We start from the raw sequence: 19254 nt of genomic DNA on the forward strand, positions 1-19254 counted from the left end.
CAGCGCAAATGCGACGTGATAAGGATATCGTGGTTCGCGCCTATGGGAATCTTCGGAGATGATTCTGCAGGCAGTTATCCCGGCATATTGATTAAATTTGATCAATCATGAATTTCCACTGGCTCCACGGATTTTCGCCTTGCAACTGAACAAACACAAAAGGTAAGTTCATCCCTTTTACCTACTTGGACTATACACGAGACAGACTAAATAAATCTCACGCCAAACTCTCTTCTTTCCAGAATAAAGCCTAAGATATCATATGTTTGGAAAACCCCAACTATACCTACATTGGAACAGCGAAGGTGTCATGAGGCTTGCTCCCCATGTGTATATCGAGTAGATAGGAAAAACTTTGTTATGATAACTTGCCATTGATGAAAAAGAATGGAGGGTATATCGTCATCGAGCATTAAGTTTAATCATTGGATTATGATTGGTGTCAAAATTATCTCCTGCAGGATGATCTTCGCATCCCAGCGATACTCATTACCAGGACCCCAGGAAAGTGGCAGCTTTGGTCGGTCCTTTTCAATCAAGGATTATCGCTGGTAACCACATGGGGCTTTGGATTAAGCTTGCCCCGCGGTCGTCAAAAGCTACTATTCATGAACTCGTACGGGTTCGTTTTGTTTAGGTTGATCTTCGACTCTATGACCTAATAAGCATAACCGGTCACTTCCTCATCCAGTAGTAACATGCAAAGAACGAACCATCTCCAGTAACCGTCCCGTCTATGGCATTGTCGCAAATATATATAGGTATATGGATAGCCTGCCATATGTAATGCTCCTCCGACATGTAAAATTTGACGGACGTTCATTTTTCCAATATGAACAAAGGCTCTTAAGCTGACCACTTACACATTACGACTCGCGAATTCAACACTTCAACTCGGGAGCAAAGACTTTCCTGAGTCAGGGTCTCCTCAAATCATCGACTGATGGAGTAATGAATGCATGCATCCGGAATAGGCAAGGCTTCCACCAATACGCGTTTGCACGGAGCACTTTTTAGCCCCTTGATTAATATGTAATGCATGTTCTCAAAAGCCCTCACAATCAACTTTTCTGATGCTAACTTTTCGTCACACCTTCAAGAAGTTTGGTGACTGGACAATCGTTGATGAAGTCTAATCTCTAGCATGGAGCTATCTCTATCAACTCCCTTTCCTTTTCCTGCTACCAAGAAATGCGAGAATTGGGGTCACTCAACAGATCCGGGCTGCATATTATTTGCATATATTGGATCTTGATGTCCATCTAGGATCAAACTCCGGAGAACAGGCAGCATTTACAGGCGGGGGTCGATCATCCGTCAAAACCCGTCAAAACCTGCTTTTAACGCATCCACTACGCCAACTCACATATGGCCATAGGCGTATCTCTACTTGTTCCAATGTTCTGAGGCTTTTAGAATCGTGGAGAATCCTTTCACATCCCGCTGGAAGATTCTGTAAGGAATCATATTGTACCTGTGATTTGATTGATTTACGACCAAAGTGCCACCAGATCCAGCCATCATCCGAACTTTTCCAAATCCTACCAATTGACAAGAAAACATATCATTTCGAGTATCCTCAAATTTTATGGTCTTATCGTGCGGAGCTCCCAGGTTCCTTGTCTCGAAACATAAGAGTGAAGCATACCCCAAAAGTTGATTCACATTACGCAGCGCCTGTTTTGAGTTGTCTCTGCAGCCGCCGAACGAGCATTGTATTCCTATTTTGGTCCGCAAGGCAGATACTATGGAAAAGTATTCTGTTCAGGTGCTATGAAGAGTTCTTCACTCTTTGCGCGCGGTACCACATGATTTATTCTCTGTTAGGGCCCTGGACCTTGTTACGAGCACTTATAAAACTAATTACTATACATCGCTCCAGGCTTCAAGCTTCAAGCTCATTCCAACCATGAAACTTAACGCTTTTTTTAAGGATCTTCAAACTTCTACTTTAGATCTGAATATTGAGTCTTTCAAAAAAGATAATCATCATTTTCCGGTAAGTAGTAAGACGAACCAGCTATTCCAACCATTGATCATAGCCGTTTTCGTGGAGGTGCTCCCATTCGGAGATTTTGTGGAGGGGTGGATCAACTTCAGAACCTTGACATATCTTCTAGATTGGATCGGGGTAAAGATCGGATGCATCGATGGTATCGCAACTTTTCCCGTTCCCGATATACTTATGAAGGTCGAACCGAAGCCACCCATGACGAATACATCAAATATTGGGAACTTTGGAAGGGATCGTCGGGCTATAGTTACCATTCCTATGCTTGGAGCAACGTTTTTATAGGTCTGTGATTCGACTACTGCAGATCCATTCACCTCGTAGACATTCCTGGTTTTGGTTAATGATTGTCATTTGCAGGACCTAGCATAATCTATTTCAAGCTCTTAATTAAAAAGACTTTCGTCCCCAGGAACAGACTAAGTCCTAAGGATCTCAATCACATCACCGGCTTGGAAACACCTTTTGGCACGTAAGATAAAAGACTTGAGTTCCATCCGCAAGCCGGTAGTAGGAGTGAGCACTGTATGCATCCGCAAGTGGGGTTCAATCTACCCTCCACTCAAGTATCCTCATCGGGTCAAGGGCACTTATCCTCACAACTTTGCCTGCCTCATTCACCTATGATGTTGCATTTATCGTTGCCAGGCTTATCAACACTTCTAGGCTCCAGCCCAGCGAGTTCACTGTACTCTACAAATCTGGAAACACTGTAACGATAGACGCATAGAATGGATGTGTCGCATTTATCTTCGCGCTCTAGTTATACTAAAGTTTTGATCTGCAAGCGAGCTGAATGGCTTGCTCATTTTTTGAAGCCGAAAGTCACCCCATTCTTACAAAATCACATGCAGATACCCGTATCTATGAAGCAAGCTTTTATATTCGCTAGTCTACTGTATGCTCGTTGAGAGGCAAACTGTAAGGATCGTATCAAAAAAAGAGTCGGTTCTTGCATTTACTGTATCTCTATACGTGTTATCCTGCCTTCATAGTCACCCGGCAATCAAATTTCTCGAATCTCGGCAGAGGCTACCTCGGACAAGAACGTTAAAATATTGAAACGTTGTGGCTTCTTCATGTTTCTTTAGATACTTCTTCAATGTTTTTTTCGGTTGGAACGGAACGAAATATTGGTGGCGTCTTCGGACAGATGAGAGTTGACAACTTTTCAGAGCTAATTTTCTTTTTCTTTAATAGCAAGCATATGAACGCGGGGCTTGGGGCTGAAAATAACTCGTCTGGCCTAGTTTAGTAAAATGGTTTATGATATCTATTTCGACTAAGAAACAAGCTTAAATGTCGAATTTTTGGTTTGGGCCACCAAAGCAAGCTGGGGAGATGTAAGCATAAGCTTTGGCACTGACAAACGGTTCCACCAAACTGAATCGTCCGTCTCACGGCAGGCTTGGAACATAGCTGAATAAGTCGATTGAAGAAATATTCACGGGCAAGCACAGCTAAGGCTGAACATCTAGAACCAATTCGAAGCGCGCGTCCCTGCGTCTGCATTTCGAATTAGATGATTTTCATCTCTCACCTACATTTATCCCTAGATACAATACAACCAAACATCGCACACACACATTGAGACAATACAACTAATCCTCAATGTGCACTACGGAGTACAAATACCCGAAAAGAAAGCCTCCACAATCCCCGTTCCCTGAAAACCCTCCCCTTCACCATCCCTCTGCATTATCATCTCAAATAAATCCATGTCCGCACGTTTTCGCTCCTTCACACACCTTCACACACCTTCAAATAAAACATCCCTTCCTTCCATAAGCCCTGGCCCGATTATGATAGCTCAGCGTCGCTAAGCTGCACGACTCTCTACTCCACAGCGATCCTTTAATTCATGGATAATTCATCCAAGCGATCCTCGCTCACCTCGCGAAGAACAAACCTTTCTCACTAGAGATTCACTTCACCCCCTAAACACTCATTTACATCACACCGCATACTTAGCTGCCCCGGATCGTCGAGCGCGTTGTTCCGTCTGCTAGAATTTTCCGTGAGAGTTGGTGCTGCTGCGTCTTGACGGAGTAATATAATAATTTTCTTTTGGGTTGGCTTGAATCATGTTGTTGTTGTTGGTTGCGGTTAATAGGGGACGAGGGAGAGGGGGGGCGTAAGAAAAGCATAAGATAAAATAATGAAGAATTAACCCAAGACGGGATGCGAGCATATGGAAATTCTCCGCAAGGTGGCTTCGGAGTGGCTTCCGGATGGGTTTATGTGGCGTCGAGACCTGGGGGCTTGCCTTTCTTCCTTTTTTTTCCCGGATTATGTCGCTGGATAGGAGTTATCGTATGATACCATATCTAGCTGTATGATAGGAGTATGATGGATGGAGAATTTGCTTTTGATTTACATCAGGGGTACTGTGCTGTACTGTGGGTGTGAAACGGGGGATAGATGGGAGGCTTTATTAATTGTAGATTATAGACCCATTTTCACGTGAATGCCACCTGCAGAAAGAAAGAAAGAAATGTCATAGCGACTGACTGACTTGGGTTATGGGTGGAGTTAGATACTTTTTTATATTGCTTCTATCTCGCGAATATAAGAATGCACACACATACACGATTCAGGGAAGTAGGAATCTCCTATGTGAGGTTAGTTCGTAGCTCTCTTTTTAGGAATCAAAAAATCTGTATTTTAATTCTTTTCATCACCAGTGCGCGCATCATTACCCTGTCTGACTATTTATTTATTGTTTACTCTGCTCCGAAATCCTACTACTGTACTGCTCTGCCCTGGTTGGAAATATCGGTTAATCACTTGGTTTTTACAGAGTATGGTAATGATGTTTTGAATTCTTGATCTGTGGAATGGTTATGGTGTTGAGAGTTTAGAATATTATAGTAGGTAATATTTAACAAAATTTATTTCACTGAGTGAGATTAAGATCGTGGTCTTGATGACTGAAATCTATTCTTCACGTCAACGGGTCATTTGAATAAGATGCTATACATGTTTAATATTAATATTAATTATGTATTTTTTTTAATATTAGACATCTTTATGTCACGATTCACCATTAGGATTAGTGTCTTGGGATGAAAAGTAATCACGTGATAAGGAGCCCTAGGAGCCCTCAAAGCTCCTGGGGGCTCCCTTTATCGATCATTATATAGTCAGAGTAGTTTCATAGCTTAGGAGCTTCGTGCTCAACTTAGTTATCAATTAGTTTACCTACATTCTATTTGATCTAGTAACGAATTCACTTCCAAGTGAATACCAGTGATAAAGCCTTAACCTACAACTACCAACCAGACGAAACCTTAGGCAGCCGCTGCCTCCAGTACAATATCGTTACACCCCCCCCCCCCCCCCCACATAAAAATCGGGCTTCTATCATCCTATCCAACCCAAACCCAACTTATCCCCCTCTACGCCGGGGACGGGGGCGTAGTAGGCATCAATATCTACAAACACTATAATCATCAAGTAATCAAAGAATCAAGTAATCAAAGAATCAAGTAATCAAATAATATACAATCATATCTTACACACAATAATTAACTCTCAAATCCTAACAATAAACAGCAGCATCATCCATTATCCAAGAGTATCAATCTCCATCTCCAGCTCCATCTAATTCACATTCACATCCATACTAATCTCGCCAACTTCATCTCCTCATCTTCTCATCTCATCTCCTAGACAAACAAATAAAATCCAAAGGTATGCATTACAGAATAATTTCTATACCTAGCTACCTCTATAACCAAAGAAAATCAAGTCAAAGTAAAATACTTATATCTAGATATCTCTAATTATAGGAACTTTTGAATCCTGTTCTGAGAGAATCATGATCTTAAGTTTAGATTTAGGTTTTGGGTTTATTTTTTTTCTTTATTTTTTTTTGTAAATAAATATAAACAAAATAAATTTTAGATAAGAAAGTACACTGTAAAGTAAAAGTAAAAGTTGAAGTAGATAATACCTTGTTATATATTTTCGGGTTTCAGAATCACTAATCTGAAGTTTGAACTTTGAAATCTAAAACGTACCATAGACGTGCAGGGCGAACCGGTACGAACGGGGTTACATAATATATCCATGTGTGTGACATGAGACGAGGCGAAACTTTGAGGATGAATTGAAAGGGAGGGGAGGCGCGGGGCGGGGGTATTATTACTTTAACTGTATATGGGATTATTTCATTTGCTTATTCATATATCTATCCATCCATTCATGATTTCTGTCTGTTTCATTTGACAGTTTCGGATGAAAGATGATAGATGATTAAATTTTTGGGGAAATATGGGAGGATGGAGTGTGAATTGTAAAGTGTGAAATAAAGTGTGAAACTATCCTCCTAGACGAGATCTAAATGTAGATAGGTAAGTAAGTACCTATATAATACTGGAATAATCGATACGCTTAGAAAAAAAGTGAGAACATTCAAAAGGACCGAAAGTAAAATAACTACCTATTGAAACAAGATCAAATAATTACAGAGGTAATTTGAATTGCAAGAAACATCATGTCACCACACAACATGAACATAAAATGAACAGAACGAAACAATTACACAGAAACTAACTTGATAATTAATCTGTGGAGACCAAAGGGATGAAAGAAATGCAGAGGAGACAGTGTAAATCCAATTGATCAAAAGTACGGGAATGTTTTATTGATGATTTGTCCAGTGATAGACGATTTGTAAGTTTGTGGAGGAGGCTGTGTAATGTAATATAATATAATATCTGTCCAACACGCGGGACAGGAGGAATAAAGGTTATCATGACTTCATGCCAACTTCTCACTCTAACACAACAAAACTCCCTCGATTCCATGAAAGAATCTCCTTATATCAAAAGTGAGTGCCACACTCTATAAATATCCGAAGGGCGTTTAATAACTTTGATTATCGTTCCACTGATGAAGAGTTAGTAGTCTCTTTCAAAATGTAATATCATCCACAGTTTAAACGTACGTATAATGTATCATGGAATACTTCCGGTCCGGTTGCATATAATTCCCATCCAAACTTCAATCTTACGTATTGGATGAGATGACTGGCAATCTTGACATGTCCTACGTCCGTTGGGTGATAAGCTGGTCCAATGTCATTGTGTTGCATTAAACCTGTGGTGTTGAAATATGATACAAATGGTGAGGATGTTTTATTGGATGAATAGGTAGAATTGGTTTGCGGATTGTATAGGATGGGGTTAGATAGGTATTCTTCGGAGTTGAAATATTGATAGATGTCGTATATCTCGGTAACAAATCCTTGAGCTTGAGCATAGGAATTTCCGTAAGCAAAGAAGCCTTCCCAGAGAGACTGGTTCTATTAGTAATATTCATACACAAGTAGACTTAGACTTACCATGATAATGACTTGAGCATTAGGCCAAATAGCATGGATACCTTCGATTAGCAATTTATACTGAGCGACGTAATGAGCACTAGAAACATTGTTTGCCTCGTTGCTATCATTAGTCCCTAAGTTAATCACTACGAAATCCGGATCGTCATGTTCAGAAAAATCCCAAAGCTCTGGCTCATCACCCCATATTTGAGCAGCACGAGGGCTAGTATCAGAAGTATAAAACCATTGATGAAACATCCCTCGAGTGTTACCGAAACATGTCTGGTCGTAGAGACAAATGCCCGGATATGCTGTAATGGAGTACTCAGTATTTCCAAGACCAGCTCCCATACCATACGTAAAGCTAGAAAGACCTTCTAGAGTAGCTGTGTACCCTGATGAAAGGGAATCCCCAATGAACTCGATAGACCTCGAATAATTGGGAATTTTGATCAGACTTTGGCCTTGACTCAAATGGACGGCAGAGATTTGAACGCCATAGGCCCAGTTGGTAACTCGCAGCTCAAACGTCGCTGGATTTATGGGCCAGGGAACATCGACTGCGGGAGATTCGGGACTGACGAGTAGATGAGTCGCACTTGTAGTGATATTGGTGAACTGCCAATCCTGACCATTTACTCGATAGGCGATCAATACCGTATCTGAAGTTAAAGGTCCAAAAGTAATTGCGACTTCTTCTCCGGTAAATCCGAATTTCAGACCAGGTGCTCTAGGCTTGCTTAGTCTTCTCTCGCCCGGACGGAAGGAACTCAAGAGAGAGATAACCTACGACCACCATGAAACATATTTACTATCCCATCGTCCTTTGTATGAGAGCTCTGATGAGTTAGGAGGAAAGCTAGCGAGGTTATAGCTATCCAGATCTATCTTTGTATCTGGATAATTCGTGATTCGAACTTGATCATTCTGCCAAATGGTTGCCGTTACCACACTGGCCATAAATAAAACCGTACTTGAAACCATAGAGAACTTCATCTTGAGAACCAAAGCTGCATCAGCAAGAACAAAACGAAACACATGAAGCATGGCATGATTGCAGCGAGATTGTTATTTATAAGACTCCAGTCTATGGTAGGTATCCTGAGGCGACTTCGGCAAATTCACGATGGATTTGCGGGGTTCCACTGAGCAAAAGTAAGGATTTTGTTTTCCCGTGGCGGCTGTATTGTAGCTGCATAGTGCCCAGACTATTTTTAAAGAAAATGTCCAATAACGAGAACAAATCTCGGGAATGATTAACCATACATTCGCTGACAGTTGTAAATCAGGCAGGGACTCATACACTACATGAGGATATCCGCAACGGAAAATCAAGCCGCACTCGCGAAGATGTATACAAATAAGAATATCTCCTCATATAAAACTCTGTTTTTCATTTATCCGCGGGGTCTTTTTAGCCGGCGGAAAAAAGTGTAGAATACAGAGTATAAGAATATAAGCTTTATGTATTGAAAATGGTGTTGATGTTGATGTTGTTAGATGATGTAGGTATGTGATGTATGCGATATTATTAGGTGATGTTATGTATGATGTGTATGATGTACATACATGTACGTATGTGATGGCAGCCCTCGAGTTTGACTCGTGTAACACGAATTAATAACGATGAACTCTTTCTTGTACTCTGCAAATACCTTCTCGCACAACGTCATTACATAATTTAAAGTTACTGCATAAATAATTTATGCATCTACGTGTTACGACCATACTTAATCTTTCTTAGTACTGAATGACCTCTTCAATTGTGCGAATTTGGCGGTGGGAAGGTCGCACATAGAACGGCCACAACACAACACAGAATGCCCATCATTTATTAACTTCTATTCTCAACCACACATCCCTATTTATTTATTTATTTTCATTCTTTCCCGTGTATAATTAATTATATATTGTTTAATTTGTTATATTCTAATAAGAGACGACCATCTTTCTCCCAAAACTCTACGATATATACGCTTCTGCGCGGAAATTACCCCGAATCCAATAATCCAAAAGAAGAGAAGGGAAGGGAAGAAGTAAACAGAGAGGCTTACCTATCGTTCTCAGCTGATCGATTCTATTCACTCACTCATATATAAAAACGAAGGAGAGGCATCACAAATACCGGAGCCGATTGTGGATCTTACCATTACATTGTCTGGTAGACTCCGCCAAATCTCTTAAACGGAACCAAACTTTGAATTGCTACCATCACCAAGCTAAGGGGGAAAGTACTCCTAAGAAATGATCTTGCCTCAATCACAAAGACCATGAAGTTTACAGCACCTTCACAGTTCTCTGTGAGGGTGTCAAAACCATCGAGTACACTTCAAGTATTGCTTGGCATCAAACAAAATTCTTCGAACCACCAAGAGGAGGTATAGAACCAATTCCAATGGCCTCACCAGCGCCATCTGTCCCCGATACTCAACTCGGCCTCACAGCCGACGAAATTGCTCTTCTCCGACACCATCAATCCCAAGCGGCCGCGAACGCAGGCTCAAATTCTTCTCGCGCAGCCTCGCGAGCCTCATCCCAGGGACTCCTACTTCTGGACACCACTTCCCTCGCCGCACTCGGACGACACTTTGATCATCTCATCTCACAAATCGCAGCCAGACTCGAGTATCTATCCGAACAATCAGCGATTGTAGCACAGCAACAATACGACAGCGCGGGGAATGCGATTGCGATGGCCGATGCGGAGATAGCGCGGTTTCATGAGATTCTCAGACAGATTGATGAGCTAGAATTGGATTTCGATCGCATAAGGCATATTAGGGATATTGTGAGGGGATACAGACAGCGGGTGGAGGAAATGGAACAAGCGGTGGAGAGGGGCGCTAGTGCGCATATGAGTGGAAGTAGACACAGACATAGGGTTCCTCAGGAGAGCTCTGGTAGTTCGAGAAGACATCGGAGATGAATTTGCTGGGCATTTTAACACCTTTTGATGGAAGAGAACTGGGAATTTCAGTGTCGGTCGGGGTCGGGTTCATGATATAGTGGACTGATATTATGATATAATGGAAGTGGAGGAGGAGGAGAGAGCGATTCAATTCTTTCTTCTTTATTTTCTATTTTCTATTTTCTATTTTCTCTTTTCTCTTTTCTCTTTTTCTCATCCTCGAAGGATTATACGCGGGATGAATACCAATGGAGAAGCAGGCTCGGACAGGACACATTGTACAGAAGAAGTATTTGCCTCACGGCTGGAGAAGGAATAGCCTCACGGCCCGGCGTTTGAATTTTTGGATTCTTTGAATTAATTTTTTCTTCTTGAAAGTTATCATTTCTTTTGTGATTGTGATTAAGCATGCAACAATGTCCGCCCAAATTTTGAAGTTTGAGACTTTCTTTTCACGAGTGGGAGGCCGACAAGCTGGATTAATTTATTTATTTATCATTCTAAAAGTGTGTTTTGATATATACATATATACCCAAACGAAATAATGCAGAAATTATATTTCCTATAATGATTGTGTGTTTTTATATGAATTGAAGATCTTATTATATCTACTACATAGTCCAGAGTACAGAAGTACATGTACACGATACTTATTACATGCACATGCGCATGCACACTTATACATATCCATATCATCTCCCCTCCTCTCTCAATGCCACTCTAATTACCCCTCTTCCCAACATCCATTCCAACCCATTCCAATGCACTCCCACTCCCACATCCCTTTAACCAATCCCCCTTCCCCTGCACATCTTCTCCAAATCCAGCAAATGTACAAATACATATCCATCCATCCATCCACCCATCATCCATCCAGTACGACCGATAGATCAATGTATCATATATATTGCTCCAGCCAAACCATCCAAACCACCATGTAGGTAGTCAACGCCTAAAGAACATAAGAACATTTCAATGCACCTGTCCTGTCCTGTCCAACCAATCAAAAACGCTCAAAATGCTATGATAAATCCTGATATTGCAAAACTCCATCCATCCGTCCATTCATCCGATCCATTCTCATAATTCTTCTCTCTTATGAGATTTATCCAGTCCAATGCATGCATCAGATAAGATAGCATGCAACTGCACTAACCTGTTTCATCCTCCCTTTCTACACTTACTCGTCTCCATAATCAAATGAAATAGAACAGAAGAATCTTCTGCTTACATAACAGAACATTCCTCATTATTCTTCTGATTAGCTCCTTTAGATCTGGAGATTCTTTCTCTTCCTTTGTTACTCTGTTTTCCGCCATTTCGTTTAAGCTCCTCGAGCTTTTCGCGAGCCTTAGGGAAATTTTGCGCTGTGTATTTATTAGCTATGAATCCTTCAAAAGACAACAGAAATAATTGAGACAAGAGAAGTAAAATAGAGAGTAGAAATAAACCCAAAAGAAAAAATGACCTACCAGCAGCCCTCCAATACCACCTCTTAGCATCCTCCAAACTCTTCGGCGTACCAATTCCCTCCTCACTATAATAACCCATAGCATACTCAGCCTTTGCTAATTTCGCCATCGCAGCCTTTCTCGCCCACAAATAAGCCTCCGTATCACTTTGCTGCAAAATATTCTCATGACCCGTCAAATACCAACCACTAAGTGCCAATTCACTTTTGATGCTCCTCTTGAACGGCTGCTTTAGAATACCACAAAATAGACTGTCTAGCATCAATTGGACAATTAAATTGACCATACTCATAAGCTTGGCCTAGACGAAATTGTGAGAATTTATAGCCGAGATCGGCTGCTTGCTGGAAAAGTTGAAAGGCATATCCTTCATCGCGAACGAGTGATGTATCTGGACCTTGTGGTGCTTCATACAAGAGACCTAGTTCGTGTAAGGCATGAGGATTTTCAGGATCGGCACGTTCAGCAGCTCTTTTAAGCCAAACGACGGCTTCGCGAGCGTTGACTGGTTGCCCCAAAAGTCCTTTTAGTTGAATCATACCCATCTTGTACATGGCAGGTGTGTCTCCAAGAGTAGCAGCGCGTTTATACCATTGCATGGCTTTAAGAGGATCTTTACGTGTACCACCACCTTCATCATTTCCTAGTTCGCAACATACTGCAGTCCGGTATGCGGCTTGTGGATGACCAAGTTTTGCGGCAGATTGGTAGAGGGTAAATGCTTCCTTCTCGTTAACTTCAAGACCAAGGGCGCCACGACCGTAACAATCTGCAAAATAAAACATTGCATCTGGATGTTGAGCTTCCCTCAATTTCTTCAGGACTTTCGTAGCTTCAAAAACATACTTTTCTCTCGCCTTATTACGTGCTCTTTGATCAGCAAGAGGTGCTACTAAAACATCGGAAGCCTCTACTAATTTCTTAACAAAGAGTAGAGGAGTCTCGTTATCGTTTGGATTACCGTTTTTATACTTTAACCTCAAACGATCAAGTTCGGCTTGAGTTACTGGTTGTGTGGCACCCGTTGTAGAAGTAGGACCCGCAGGAGACGCACCACTAGATGTTTGAACCGGAGTGCTTGATTGAGGCGAAGGGTTAAAGCCGCCATAGTTTCGCATGGGTGGTGGTTTAATATTCTGTTGCTGTTGAGCGAAAGAATTGGGTATCAAACCAGCACGAACTGGTGGAGCATGAGGAGGTAGACCACCTTCTGGAGTACCTTGCTTTTGAAGACTATTTTGACGTTCACCTTGAAATCCTCCATTTTGTGGACTAGGGTAACCACCATTTTGAGGCGAAGGGCCATTCAACATTCCTCCAAATCCTGGTTGTGGCATTCCACGACCAGCCCCAGGAGCGGCAGACATACTTCTTGGAGGTGGTTGAAACTTTGGTGCTTGACTAGGATATTGGTCATATACTTGATCTTGTGGCGGGCCTTGATATTGGTTATATTGAGCATTTTGTTGTTCCCAGCCATTTTGAAAACCTTGCTGTGGTATGTTAGGAATTGGTGGCGCATCCCCTGCCATCTCGAAAATTGCAGTTTGGGCTTGGGCTTGGGCTCTAAAATCTGGCTGGGATTTGACAGGTTTGACTTGACGGAGGTTTCCATTTCTTTCCACAGGGCCACCAGGATGCATTAGGTCAAATCCAGGTCCAGAACCTGCTCCAGGCAGAATATGAGCTTCAATCGAAGCACCTCTTCTATGTACGGTTCTTTGGGGTGCGGCATCAAAATCTGGCATTTCCGAAGTATTTGAGAGATTTCGGTTATGTGTGGGTAGTGGAGCTGGTGATTCATAATATGCATCATAGAATGTACCTAGACTGTCATCCGGATTATTATCGGCATAAGGATTACCTGCATAACTGTTTTGCTGGTATTGCTGTTGCGGAGGTGGTTGTTGAATAGGTTGTTGGTTCGGGTATGTTCTTTGTGGCGGCGGTCTTGATCCGGTAGTAGTAGCAGGTCGAACAGGTATACTACGCCCAATAGGACCATTGTATGGTGCACTCATTCCTGGTCCATCAATTGAAGAGGCTGGTGGACCATTCCCCATGGGTCCAGGACTATCTGGCATAGTCATGCTTCTTTGTAGAGGACCAAAGTTCTCCATATCATCTCGAACTGGTGACATGGGATTTCCATATTGATCATAACCACGATCTCCATAACCATTCTGCCTTGGTGCACCACCATAACCTTGTCCTGAAGGTGGTCCTCTCCTTTCCGGAAAATCTTGCCTAGGAGGACCCGGTGTCATTCCCCTTGATGGTGGGCCTCTTCGCTGATCTGGCATTCCTTGTGGATACCCGCCTCGTGGTGCGCTCCTTTGACTATCCATTGAAGGTCTTCCATAATCATCTGTTGACATACCTCTCCTCGGCCCATAATTATCACGACTTCCTTTACTTCCAGCCGTTCCAGGTCGCCTAGAAGTGGGAGGACTCGAGATATCTATTGCACCCATTTTTTGGGTAATTTCCTGTTCTTCAGACAATGCAGTTTTCTTCCTTGCTCCGGGAAAAGCAGGAAAAGGGCTATCAAAAGATGATGTAGAAGCTTCTGGTGATCTAGGAGGTGTTACTAAAGGTTTCCGAGGTCGCTGTTCTGAAAAATAGTCAATATACCTATTCACAATATACATATTCTTTTCACTCACGTCCTTGTTGTGCTGGCCTCATTCGGTCATCCATTGGTCGGCCATTTCCATTCACAGGACCACCATTTGGAGGGTATCCTCTTCCTTGCGGTCCTTCATGTCCAACGCGAGCTGGAGGAGGTCTTTGCATTGGCCCACCTCTACCATTTGGATTAGGCCCACCCCCTCTCGGTGGCATCTCACCTCTACCATTTGCATAATTTTCTTGTTGTGGAGGATAATTTTGATTCGATGGTGGATAACCTCTACCTCCTGCATTTGGATTTGGAGGATATTCCCTTCCTCGCCCATTCGGATTTGGAGGGTAACCACCTCTACCCCCTCCATTCATACTTCCATAACCACCTCCATTCACATTTCCTCTACCTCCACCCCCACCTCCACCTCCACCATTCATATCCTGATATCCGCCGTTATAATCTTGTGAATATCCATTATCATAATTCTCATATCCATAGCCATCCAGACCAAATTCATTATATTGTTGTTGTGAATATTGTTGTGCAGGCGCTTGTTGATATTCTTGTGCTGGATTCGGTCTTTGAGCAGCTCGTCCATTGTATGGCCTCTGTGGTTGTTCGTAATAACTCTGATCATATGCCATGATTTTTCCTGCTTTCTCTCCTCCTTGATCGCCTCGACTTTCCTATCCCTCCGATTGTTTGGCGCAAAATCTTAACAAATTGTAATAACTCCAAGCAATCAATCCATGGAACCAATTCCTCGAGAAGTCTATATCTTCTTATTTCAGAAAGTCGGCAAGTTTAACGGTTTTTAAGAAAATTAAAGAATTGGATTCGTCTCTGCTGTAAAGGGTTGAATGATCAATGTTTCGGGAATGGCTTTAGTCTGTTCTAATTATGAATTTGTTGTTATCAACTTCGCAACCCAAGTTTGAGGATTGTCTCGGTATTTCTTTTCGCATAAAAACCAATACAGTACTCTTGAAACTCTGAAGAAGTAGAAAAAGGAAAGCGAATGAGAATTTCTGCGGATGTTGAATTTTGTAAGTGCAAAAGAAGAAGATATCGTATGGCTATTAGATAGTTGTAAGTATTTCGACAAGAAGGTTAAAAAGGATCACTCAATACCAATCCAAGACGGCTGACCGGCTTGGAAATCTTGGGAGGTCGTCTCAGAGAATGCGGAGTGGGGGCAGGGGCGCTAATTAAGGTGGTTATGGGAGGTTATCAGTCGGGTTATTGCATTGTAAGAAAAACTGGTAGGCATTTTAATTCCTATTACTAGGTATCTACCTACCGTTATTCGTTATTGCTGCGCCTGTCGCGAATGTTTGAACCACTCCACTACCACAATAATGGACTTAATAACAAGCTCCTTGAAAGTTGTTGGTTATGCCAATGGATGGACCTCATGGTTGGTTTTGATGAAAGTCTAATCATTTGGGGATCAAGGCTTTGAAGATTCCGATAGTCCGACCTCCTCTTGAGGTATTGACATCTATTCAACACTTCAGTTGTTACTAACGTTCATGGGAAAAGTATCTACTAGATAACCCGAGGTAACATCATATCAAGAGAAAGCAGTTCAACTCTGCATCTCCCCTTATTGCTAGATGTAGATCTTATGGCATCATCAATCACATACCATTGAAAGGGATGGTTAATTTAGATTAAAGTGTTTAGAAATCTATGGAGTATACGATATATGGTATATGCATGCAATTAACCTTACTATCAACAATTTCTCGCGTGTTACATATACGACAAGGGGGGTTTTCCCATCAGCAGCCATGATTGCAGTCAGGTCCGAATGAAGAACGATTGGTTATCGCATTACCATCAATATATTGATTGTTACTCTATGCGATCCGTGAAATCCGCTACATGGGTATATCAAGGAGAATATAACAAACAAGACATTGCGAAGGGGGGATTTACCTCGGTTTTCAAGTGATGACATCGAATTGAGAAATTTTGAGAGTGCAAGATTGATTATTCGTAATCAATCAATCATGTACCTAGATGGATGAAGTTAATGAAGACATCAAAGAGAGTAATGTATTAGATACCTAGTACTTCAACTCTGTAACAACATTACGACGGACATATATATATATATATATATATATAGATATCTTGGCCATCTGAAATTGACATAGAACGCAGTATCAGATATTTGTAGAACTAATAAGATATTATTATAATATCTGAAACAAGATTTGACAGTCGGTACTTGCATAGTACATAGTTATTAGTGTCTCCCTCGACTTTAGTGCGGACAAAACTATGCAATTCCATCCCAGCATCATCAGCTTATGAAATCACTTCTCTACAATTTGTCTCTCCCTACGCCACCACCGCCACAACTAATCCGTTCATTCCCCACCTCAGCCACAACTAGCTTTGCGCAGCTTTAAGAAACCCAGCTTGAAGTTTGAAAATCATCATGTCATCGATTAAATCTCATCCCATCACCGAAAGCAACGCGAACATCACAATTGCAATAGCGAATCTATTTTTCCAATTCCCACATCAGAAAGCCCCATCTATCCAACAACCCAACCAGCAAAAATGCCACCCAAACCCATAAACTGGCGCATGTATAGCAAAATGGCCGTGGCGTAAGTCTCCTCCCTCAAAAACCCCTCTTCTCGTCTCGTCTCCCAAACCACAAACTCCCCCCTTGCAACAATAAAACTAACATTTTCATCTCAGCGGTATAACATGTTGTGTTGGTGGTCCAGCCCTCATTTATTACATCTCCCCTACAGAAGAAGAACTCTTCCTTAAATATAACCCAGAGTTACAAAAACGTAGTTTGGAGAATCGCGTGGGGAAACAGGAGGATTTTGATAATTTTGTTGCGAGGTTGAAGGAGTATAGTAAGAGTGATAGGCCGAGTAAGTTATATTCTTGCTTTGATGGTTTTGGTGGAGTTAGAAGAGAAGGAGGAGGAGAGTTGGAATGGGAGAGGATGTTTGGTATTGGAGAAAGAGTTGAATACGGGTAGTTTCGGGGGAATATGAGAATGTTGCTGTGAATGAGGTATATGCTTGATATTGTGATGGATATTTGCTAATTTTCCTCCTTTCAGTCTGGGTCGAAGCCGAAGAAGCCGCACGCAAAAATCGCAGTGGAAAGATTGAAGAACAGGCTAAATTAATGCAAGAGATGCAACAGAGGAAAGAAGAAATCAAGAAGAGTGGAACAAAGTTAATGCCTGGTGGAAGTCTTTGAGTTCAAAGAGGGGGAAGGTACGGAAATGAATAATTGTACAACTAGGGATATGGCGTTGGGTTAAAATATGATGTTGATGCAAACTGGCTTGCTTGAATGGCGTGGATTGGGATGGGAATGAAAATCTCAATGGCTAGGTTCTGTCAGCTATGTAGCTGATTTTTATGATATAGTATGATATCCGTCTACTGGAGATTGATGTCTATGCATACTTGATCTTTAAATCATGCTTTATCGGGTGTCTCCGGGTGATTTCAGACATTGAACGAAGTATAGTAGAAAGTACCCAAGCCAATCTCGGTGCTTTATTCCATCCTAATATATATATTACAATACTGGAGTATAATTATAAACTCATACTAAAACCAACCAGTTCCATTCCCACCCGCCTTATCATATATCAGTAGATAGCAACTTCGAAGCTCAACATCAATCCTCAACCCTTGATGAAGAGACACTTGATGGCTGTAGGAAGTAGCATTAGGTATATTTGTGTCACGAACCACGGTTTAGATAATAGTAGTATTATGAGTATCGGTGATTTAGCTGCCGATTACAGGGGGAGTGTGATTTAACCGCGGTTTACGGGGGGTTCCTTATCAGCTTCGATAAGGAACCTAGGAATCCTAGGACAAGTGTCCTAGGATAAAATGTCCTAGAACAAGCGTTCTAGGCAACCACAATGAAACAGGACAAGTGTCCTGGAGTTCAGGATGAGCTAGGATAGTATACGTCCTAAAATAAAACGTCCTAGGATGATAATTGTCCCAGGACAATTATCCTAGGAGTTAAATTATCCTAGGAGACGAACCGTCCTGGGATTAGTGTCCTGAGGCATATATTATCACGTGATAGAGCCTCTGGGAGCGTAGGCTCCTCAAAGCTCCTGGAAGGGGATCATTATATAGGCAGAGTAGTTTCATAGATTAGGAGCTTCGTGCTCAACTTAGTTATCAATTAGTTTACCTACATTCTACTTGATCTAGTAACGAATTCACTTCCAAATGAATACCAGTGATAAAGCTTTAACCCATAACTACCAACCGACGAACCTTAGGCAGCCGCTGCCTCCAGTACAATATCGTTACAATTTGATAGATAGATTCGAAGTTATATATAATTAAATATTTAATAAATTAAATAATTTATTGAATTGAATTTATAATTAAGAATAATAATAAAGATAAAAAGAGATAGAAATAAAAATGTTACGATGGTAACAGCTGACTTGTTTTCGTAAGCTTGTGCCATGTGCAAATCGGTTTCGATTCGCTCAATTTACTATGAGATTTCGGTCACCCTAAGAACTCATATGCACGCATCATCAGAGCATATAAACAAGTATGCTGGATCACTCAGGATCACTGGTGATCCAAGGTGATCCAAGGAGCATGAAGATCTATATATTCAATATGAATTTCCTTTTGTAGAGCTTCGTGCTCAAGATCAATCATTTAGTTGTGACGCCTCACACCTCCGGGTCACGTGGCATGCCCCGTTTGTATTTAATCACAGGAAAACTCTCTACTCTTGTTTTCCTTCTTGTCACAATCAAGTATACTGCGTTATGCATATCGACCTTGAACGTTTTTACCCTAATCAGCTATAGGAACAATTATTTGAAAATCAAAAATGTGCTGCATGAAAGTGTAATGCGAAATTGACGAG

General features: G+C 41.5%; 6 protein-coding genes across 6 annotated transcripts; 3 read left to right on the forward strand and 3 right to left on the reverse strand.

Moving 5' to 3' along the window:
- Positions 1 to 387: 387 nt before the first annotated feature.
- On the forward strand, positions 388 to 2296 carry SS1G_05433 (predicted protein; the record flags this gene model as incomplete). The annotated part of the gene is made up of 3 exons (XM_001593955.1): positions 388 to 520; positions 1267 to 1715; positions 2021 to 2296. The coding sequence occupies 3 exons, from the start codon at positions 388 to 390 to the stop codon at positions 2294 to 2296; spliced, it is 858 nt and encodes a 285-aa protein (XP_001594005.1).
- A 4584-nt stretch (positions 2297 to 6880) lies between these two features.
- On the reverse strand, positions 6881 to 8336 carry SS1G_05434 (hypothetical protein; the record flags this gene model as incomplete). The annotated part of the gene is made up of 4 exons (XM_001593956.1): positions 6881 to 6904; positions 7029 to 7313; positions 7359 to 8070; positions 8131 to 8336. The coding sequence occupies 4 exons, from the start codon at positions 8334 to 8336 to the stop codon at positions 6881 to 6883; spliced, it is 1227 nt and encodes a 408-aa protein (XP_001594006.1).
- Positions 8337 to 8815: 479 nt separating this feature from the next.
- SS1G_05435 (hypothetical protein) lies at positions 8816 to 10266 on the forward strand (the record flags this gene model as incomplete). The annotated part of the gene is made up of 3 exons (XM_001593957.1): positions 8816 to 8845; positions 9408 to 9501; positions 9635 to 10266. 3 exons carry the CDS (start codon positions 8816 to 8818, stop codon positions 10264 to 10266), a joined length of 756 nt encoding a protein of 251 aa, XP_001594007.1.
- Positions 10267 to 10968: 702 nt separating this feature from the next.
- On the reverse strand, positions 10969 to 11121 carry SS1G_05436 (predicted protein; the record flags this gene model as incomplete). The annotated part of the gene is made up of 1 exon (XM_001593958.1): positions 10969 to 11121. One exon carries the CDS (start codon positions 11119 to 11121, stop codon positions 10969 to 10971), a length of 153 nt encoding a protein of 50 aa, XP_001594008.1.
- A 354-nt stretch (positions 11122 to 11475) lies between these two features.
- Positions 11476 to 14990, reverse strand: SS1G_05437 (hypothetical protein; the record flags this gene model as incomplete). The annotated part of the gene is made up of 5 exons (XM_001593959.1): positions 11476 to 11615; positions 11721 to 11971; positions 12009 to 12225; positions 12262 to 14334; positions 14387 to 14990. The coding sequence occupies 5 exons, from the start codon at positions 14988 to 14990 to the stop codon at positions 11476 to 11478; spliced, it is 3285 nt and encodes a 1094-aa protein (XP_001594009.1).
- Positions 14991 to 16920: 1930 nt separating this feature from the next.
- Positions 16921 to 17586, forward strand: SS1G_05438 (hypothetical protein; the record flags this gene model as incomplete). The annotated part of the gene is made up of 3 exons (XM_001593960.1): positions 16921 to 16970; positions 17065 to 17249; positions 17444 to 17586. The coding sequence occupies 3 exons, from the start codon at positions 16921 to 16923 to the stop codon at positions 17584 to 17586; spliced, it is 378 nt and encodes a 125-aa protein (XP_001594010.1).
- Between the last annotated feature and the right edge of the window lie 1668 nt (positions 17587 to 19254).

The sequence above is a fragment of the Sclerotinia sclerotiorum genome, genomic scaffold, assembly GCF_000146945.2.
Source record: "Sclerotinia sclerotiorum 1980 UF-70 scaffold_6 genomic scaffold, whole genome shotgun sequence".
Taxonomy (NCBI): domain Eukaryota; kingdom Fungi; phylum Ascomycota; class Leotiomycetes; order Helotiales; family Sclerotiniaceae; genus Sclerotinia; species Sclerotinia sclerotiorum.